Source organism: Salvia miltiorrhiza, chromosome 2 (assembly GCF_028751815.1).
Source record: "Salvia miltiorrhiza cultivar Shanhuang (shh) chromosome 2, IMPLAD_Smil_shh, whole genome shotgun sequence".
Taxonomy (NCBI): domain Eukaryota; kingdom Viridiplantae; phylum Streptophyta; class Magnoliopsida; order Lamiales; family Lamiaceae; genus Salvia; species Salvia miltiorrhiza.
Window position 1 is genome coordinate 30,055,798 of NC_080388.1, and position 7,625 is coordinate 30,063,422.

The 7,625-nt window shown below is 40.0% G+C and overlaps 1 protein-coding gene across 1 annotated transcript; it reads left to right on the forward strand.

Annotated features, from left to right (window-relative positions):
* The first annotated feature begins 620 nt into the window (after positions 1 to 620).
* LOC131013263 (uncharacterized) lies at positions 621 to 7,335 on the forward strand. The gene is made up of 7 exons (XM_057941329.1): positions 621 to 2,613; positions 3,614 to 3,704; positions 4,740 to 4,897; positions 5,023 to 5,074; positions 5,162 to 5,244; positions 5,442 to 5,535; positions 6,451 to 7,335. The coding sequence occupies exons 1-7, from the start codon at positions 985 to 987 to the stop codon at positions 7,050 to 7,052; spliced, it is 2,709 nt and encodes a 902-aa protein (XP_057797312.1). The 5' UTR covers positions 621 to 984; the 3' UTR covers positions 7,053 to 7,335.
* Positions 7,336 to 7,625: the final 290 nt, after the last annotated feature.

The following is a 7,625-nucleotide window of genomic DNA, read 5'->3' on the forward strand; positions in this document are numbered from 1 at the left end:
TTCATTTTTTCAGAACTCCCAATATTAATTATAATATTTTTTCACCACTCTCAATACACTCAACAACTTTTTCTTCACTTGAAATACACTCAATAATATTTTTCTTAAAACGCGTGCCACTCCCTCCTAGAAAGTTCTTTCGTGGACGGAAGGAGTACTATTTTTAATTATATTTAGAATTTTTATATAATAATCAAATGATAATCAATTTTATATATAATAAAATATAAAAATATTTTTCGTGCAAGCAAATGCTAGTGTATTTATAAATGTGAGTATTTCTGATATACATTTAATTAAAAATAGGTACCAATATAGATTAACACTAAAATTGAACTACATTCTTCAAACAAAATAAAATTGAAACTATATGACTTTATCTCGTAAAAATGTGACTTATAGGTGATGCGCATTACTATGCTAGTTTATTAGTCAACCAAAAAAAAGAAAAAAGAAGAAATACATAAATGTAAAAACTGGAGTCAATTATTATCCCAGCACAGGGCGGTCTACTATATGTTTGTGTATATTAACATAAAAATAAATATGTTAATGAGGAAAATAAGATGAAAATGGAGGCCCCATTTATTATTTATTTCAATTTCCTCCCTTCAAAAATACCTCACACAACCAAACAAACCCACTTCCCCCACATTACACCACTACACGACACCGTTCTTCTCCACACACACACACACACTCTCTCTCTCTCTCATCCATCATCGGATCTGAGTTCCCCAACGTTAAACCCACCCCTTCTTCCAACATTGTCCGATCTCTCCGTTTCCCCACGCAATCATCTACTCCCCAATCACGCTCTCTCTCTCTCTCCACACGCAGACGTGTATACTGCACCGCAAACCTAGAGAGAGAGAGAGGGGGAGAGGGAGAGGGATTTGTGATTCGGGTTCTGGGGCGTGGACCGGCGCCCGTACGATGACGGATCGGGCAATGTGAACCGGACTCGATGGGCGGCTGTATACGATGAGCAAAGCCGGGGAAGAAGAGGAAGACGACGAGGAACGGTTCCACGACTCGCTCGACCGCCTGCTCTCTTCTTCCAACACCTCCTGCTCATGCTCCCCATCTGCATCCGAGGACGACTACGATCCCGACCCCAATTCTACCTCCGATTACAATGACCCCGTCCCCAAGTTCCCCAGGGGGGTCTCTCGGAACTACGACGTTTGGATCTCCCAACCGGCGTCGGTGGAAGAGCGCCGCATCCGCCTCCTCAGCCAGATGGGCCTCAATCGAGACCCGGCCCTCCTCCGCCACCGCCCCTCGCTTTCCTTCTCCTCCGATCGTTTGAACCCCATTGTTGAGGCGTCTTGCCGTGGCAATGACGCCGATGACAAAATCGTCGAGGGTGGTAGCTATTGCGTCGTTGATGGTGATGATCGTGATGCTAGGGCGTCTGCGATGGTTCGATCGAAGTCGGCCGGGGAGTGTAATTCGCGCCAAGGGGAAGTTTGTCCGAGCAATTTGGTGACAGGTGAGAGTGTTTTAGATGTAAATAATGATAATGAGGGGAGTATTGAGACGCATTGTCATATGGAGAGATCGGCGAGCAGCAATCGATCGTCGGTGAGCAGTACGGTTTCTCCCAATAAACCCCCAAAAGTGAAAATTAGAACTGATTGTAACTGTAATGGGAGCTCTGGAATTTCGTTGCCCATTCCGAAGAGTGAGGAGCTGAATGGGGGTTTGGAGAGTAATGGGTTGGATGATGGGAATGCCATATGTATGATTAAAAATCTTGACAATGGAAAGGAGTTTGTGGTGAAGGAGGTGAAGGAAGATGGGACTTGGAAGAAGATCAAGGAATTGGGAACAGGGCGCCAGTTGACCATGGAGGAGTTCTCATCCGAAATGTGTGTTGGGACTTCGCCAATTGTACAAGAACTGATGAGGAGACAAAATGTTGAGGATGGGAACAAGGAAGGGTTGGATCTACATTCTGATGGGAGCTTCGGCTCTGCATCTAAGTCGAAGAAGAGGGGGAGTTGGCTGAAAAGTATAAAGAATGTGGCGAGTTCTGTTACTGGACATAAGGATCGACGTAGTAGTGATGAAAGGGATACGTCGTCTGAGAAGGGTGGGAGGAGATCAAGCTCTGCCACAGATGATAGCCAGGATGTATCCTTTCACGGGCCAGAAAAAGTTCGAGTTAGGCAGTATGGGAAGTCTGTTAAAGAGCTTACGGCTATGTACAAGAGCCAGGAGATACAGGCTCATAGTGGTTCAATTTGGGCTATTAAGTTTAGCTTGGATGGGAAATATCTGGCTAGCGCTGGTGAGGATTGTGTGATTCATGTGTGGCAAGTTGTGGAAACAGAAAGGAAGGGTGATTTCCTCTTTGACAAATCGGAAGATGGGAATTTCAATCTTCTGCTTCTAGCCAATGGATCTCCAGAGCCCTCATCTGTATCGCCGAATTTAGAAGGTCATTTCGAGAAGAAGAGAAGAGGGAGGTCGTCTGTAAGTAGGAAATCCATGAGTCTTGAGCAGATTTTGGTGCCTGAGACAGTGTTTTCCCTCTTGGAGAAACCTATATGTTCATTTCAAGGACATTTAGATGACGTACTGGACCTATCATGGTCCAAATCTCAGGTCAGTTCGCATTTCTTTATTTTATTTATTCATTTATATTTCATGTGGCTCTTCCACAATCTTAGAAATCTGATAAAATTTTCTTCTTTGAATTTTGCTGGCACATGGAAACTACTGAATTTCACTCTATGAGATTATATCCAATGGTCGTCATATATTGTTTTTTGTGTTAACAGCAAGTACTTTTCCTAAGTTACATGTAGCCACCATAAGAATTTAACAATGTATTATCATGAGAGGGAGGGGTAATACACTCTATGCTTCCTTCTTATGAAAAGTACAGTATGGAAGGGAAGGAAATATTAGCCAAGAAGGAAATGTCTTATAGGTTGTAGCATGCTATACCATAGACATATTGTTAATGAAGTATCTCTTGTTTTAAACTGTCTTATGCTGCTGCTTTGTGTCTAATATATTTAACTAATGCTGTACAACTTTCTATGTTTTCCTTCAAAGAGAAAGAATTGAACTACTTTGAGAAAGTTGCTACATCTCTCCACTTGATCTTTTATCTTTCTTTTATGGGTCAATCAAATGCAGTTGAAGTGGTCCATGATAACTCTCTCCCATGATGTAGTATCTGATCCTGTCTCATAGCCCCTACCAAAAGAAAATAAAGACACACAAGCAATAGAAGAATGAGAGTTAACTAAATCACACGTGCTTACACGCACAAACAACAGAAGAATGATAACATCACCTTGCTTGCATTTGTGATGCATGTAGAAAATGTTAAATCAGACTGCTTCCTGCATATGATCTAAATAAGTTGGAAACCTGTTGCAAAAGCTATTTGGATGATTTCTTACGCTAGTAGAGTAATTGATAGAACCCTCTCCCTTATTTGTAACAACTGTTGTGGTCCATACTCTCTAAATTACAAAAAAATTACTCTGGTTGGCAATCTTTTTCAAGAATTGTTTATTATGTTACGAAATTTGTTATTTGCTTTGATTTTACTGTAGCTCTAAAAAGTTACACTATTCTTTGTCATCTCCAGCAACTTCTTTCATCTTCAATGGATAAAACGGTGCGGCTATGGGATTTATCTAGCAAATCTTGTTTAAAGATCTTCTCACACAGTGACTATGGTAATTGCTTGCACACTGTTACTTTGTCCATGGAATTATTTTCCTAGCATTTAGACAGGCTAGTATCCTTGTGGTTTGTGGGTTGGGAGCTGCTGTTGTGTGCATGCTATTTCAGAGGCCAATTCAAGTAATTCATGACAGAACTAATATCTTACTGTTGTGCATGGTATACCCCCACTTTGATTGCATTAGGCTGGAAAATATTGGCAGAAGATGGCAGTTGGGACTTGGGATGACTTTTTGGCTGGGGCAATGTTAAATGTATTTCGATAAAGTGTATGCCGGGGACGAAAGAAATTTGATAAAGAAGAGAGAATTTCAGGAAGGAATCAATGAACTTATGTGCAATCCTTTGATTTATCAATGTGGAAAGGTTGATATGATCCGGAGGAATTACTCTGGGGCGGTTGTTTCTAGGAACTTGGATGAATAACATGAATTCTTTCAAACAATTGAGCATAGATGTGTGAATTTTAAGGTTCTATATGAGGACCATGGCCCATTTGCATTAATTTGAGTGACATAGTCTCTTTGTAAAATGATGATTCCATAGGCTGATGAATGTAAGAAATCATGTGTCCCTTGTTGAATTTGTTTCATAGCTCAATAGTTATGAATTTGGTGCTGGAATGCAAATGCAAACTCTGCTCAAGGGTATTAATTTATTGGGGCCACACCGTGGGGTGACGGGGGAGGGGGGGGGGGATGAATTGGTAGTCTGAACTATATAGATTGCAATTGAGTTTGGACGGCTAATTTATTAAAGCTCTGGGCAAGGCACCGAGGGAGTAATGCCAGTGGTTGAAGGTTTCAGTTTCCTGTCCATTGATTGAAATAATAATCACTTAGTTGACCTGGTTAGCATCTTGATTGCTTAGTCCACTGCTTGTCAAGGTGTAATGTCTTACATCTTAGTTCCAGGGGTACTTGTATTGATCATATTAAAGAATTGCTGTTGGTGCATCTATATGATTACTTGAGAACATAAAATATATTTCATCTATTGATATGTTTTCTCAATTTTCCATGACACAGTAACGTGTATCCAGTTTAATCCAGTGGATGATAGATATTTCATCAGTGGATCCTTAGATGCTAAGGTGCGAATCTGGAGCATTCCTGATCGCCAAGTTGTTGATTGGAATGATTTGCATGAAATGGTCACTGCAGCTTGTTACACACCTGATGGACAGGTGAGACACGGACTGCATAATGACTGGATAGGCTTGATTTTTCAATTTATATTAGGGGAAAGCCCCTTGAACTGTGCATATCTTAGTTGAATGTTCTAAACAATATATTTGTGAAACTTTGATAGGGGGCACTAGTTGGTTCATACAAGGGTAGCTGCCGCTTATACAACACATCAGGTAAGAAATAATGATTCCTTAGAACATTAAGCTTCTTCTTGGAAACTATGTTTAAATTATTTATGCTTGCCACACTTCTTTTTCCAGAAAATAAATTGCTGCAGAAAAGCCAGATCAATCTGCAGAATAAGAAGAAGAAGTCTCATCAGAAGAAAATAACTGGTTTCCAGGTAAACCACTTGATTACACCCATGCACTCTACCACCTATTTAATACGGCCCGCATACTCATACATATGCTAGTTTTTGAGTCTTGGCACATAACTACTTTATTGTAGCAGATGCTTCCCCCCACCACCACCATGCGGTCCTTGATTTCAGAAAAATAATATTTTATTCTGATTGCTAATACTTTTCTTTTTGCACAGTTTGCACCTGGAAGTACATCAGAGGTCATTGTCACATCGGCTGATTCCCGAGTTCGAGTCATAGATGGTATCGATCTAGTTCACAAGTTCAAAGGTATATTTCTATTTTAATTAATGAGTTTATTGACCATCATGTGTTTTGAAACACATGGGCTTTTCAGTTCAGTTGGATATAGCTAATTTGTGACACACCTCTTATCCTTTGATCCCTGCACTAGATTTGGTCCTTCCTTGGGAAATATTTAAAAGGAGGGCGATGGTGGTGGTGTTTTTTTTTTTTTTTTTTTTTTTTTTTTTTTTCGGGGGCGGGGGGTGGGGTTCCTCTGTCAATCCCATCGAAGTTTGCACTTCTGTTGCTCGAACTCAAATCTCAGTGTTCTTATCTAGATAGTAAGACATTTCAATCTTGATTACACAGTTATACTTTGTTGGAAGGCTTCTCATGGAAAGTGATATGATGTAAGGTGGTTTATTAGCTTCATGTTTGATACTAGGGAATCTAAGTATTGACAATATAATTTAGTCTGGCTCCTATGGCTTACTTGTCTTCCTCTTTTCATCGTCATTTTGTCTCTTTTGAGGAGTGAAGGAAATACAGCTTCTTGCCCCCTTGTAATGTCTCAGGAATGCAGTATTGAAATTGGTAAAATCACGTAGGATCCTCAGATTGCAACTTCTGTAAGGATAGGCCAGAGAATTTTTCGTGAGTTATTAATAAATATGGTATATGATTTATGTCTTCATTTGTTTGATCAACTAAAATACAAAAGTATATAATCCATCAGAAATACTGATAAATCAAAATATGCTGTCATTTCAAAATAAAACAGATCAGTTTATGCTGTATTTATGGAGGCTGAGTACTTCTAATTTATTGCTCAGAATTGAACCTAGGACTAGGAGTTAACCTATTGGCCTTGAGATGTTGCTCTTGTTTTGCGTATTATGTCTCATTTATATTTTCGAGGCAATTGTATTTGTTCAAATTCTTATGGTGACACTTGGACAGGGTTCCATAATGCAAACAGCCAAATTTCAGCATCTCTTACTTCTAATGGAAAATATGTGGTCTCCGCCAGTGAAGATTCATATGTTTATGTGTGGAGACATGAGGGTGAATCCCGACCTAACAGAAGTAAAGGTGTTAAGGTTACTCGGGCTTATGAGCTTTTTCACTGTCAAGATGTATCTGCCGCAATCCCTTGGCCTGGCCTGTCCATGTCCGACACATGGAGCCCCCAAGAAACTTGTGGAGGAGTGCCAAATGGCACGAATGATCGTTTCGAGGTCTTAAATGAGTATCATCCTACTACGCCAGTTGGAGAAACCAATGGCAGTGAAGGGTCGCCCTTACCATCGGGGTGCAGCAACAGCCCTCTCAACGGACCTCTATCCAGTGGAGCAAACAGCTACCTATTCGATAGAATCTCAGTGACGTGGCCCGAGGAGAAACTCGTGTCAGCTACTAAGAACCGTAGCCCTCGTGTGAGTGTGGACTTCTTGAATGGGTTTCACCAGAACAGGTCGGCTTGGGGTATGGTGATAGTAACTGCAGGCCTCAGAGGAGAAATCAAGACTTTCCAGAATTTTGGATTGCCGGTTCGAATTTAGGCGCGAAAATGGAGTTTGAAAATCTGTGATTAAAGTGGTGCTGCCAAGTTTGCAACAATTTGTACAGATATTCGGAGAGGATGTAATATTAGCGAGTCTTCTTTTTCTTTTTCTTTTTCTTTTTAATATGGGAGGGGAGCCAAAGGGGAAGTCTTGGTGTTGGGAGTAAAGAAGAAAGATGGTTACAGCATTCAGTTTAGAAACCGATTTATTTACACCATAATCGGTAAGTGTAGATTTAAGGATATTGTTATATCAATCAAAATTCCTTACCAATTCTTTATTTTCGCTCATACTCAGTTTTTTAAAAGATTCGTAGAGTGTGTTTATTGTATTGTCTATTGCCAATTAAAATCATACTACAACAAAATATAAACCAGACTTGTAACTTTTTATTGGAGAGGCATGCCTCTTGCCAGTGATATAATGAGCTTGAGTGGGGGAAACATGATTGGTAATTTTGTTTGGGCTACCGACATCATCAAGTGAAACAAAAACACAAAAAGTTTGAATATATCCAGCAATATTTCCTGAAGTAAAAAAGCATATTTAATTTGTGGTTGAGTAGTTTTG

What these genes read in the sequence shown, in the direction of transcription:
- LOC131013263 (XM_057941329.1), top strand. Translation starts at nt 985, where the DNA reads ATGAGCAAAGCCGGGGAAGAAGAGGAAGACGACGAGGAACGGTTCCAC. An exon ending in TATCATGGTCCAAATCTCAG is followed by an intron (nt 2,614 to 3,613) that starts GTCAGTTCGCAT and finishes TGTCATCTCCAG; the next exon opens with CAACTTCTTTCATCTTCAAT. An exon ending in AGAAAATAACTGGTTTCCAG is followed by an intron (nt 5,245 to 5,441) that starts GTAAACCACTTG and finishes CTTTTTGCACAG; the next exon opens with TTTGCACCTGGAAGTACATC.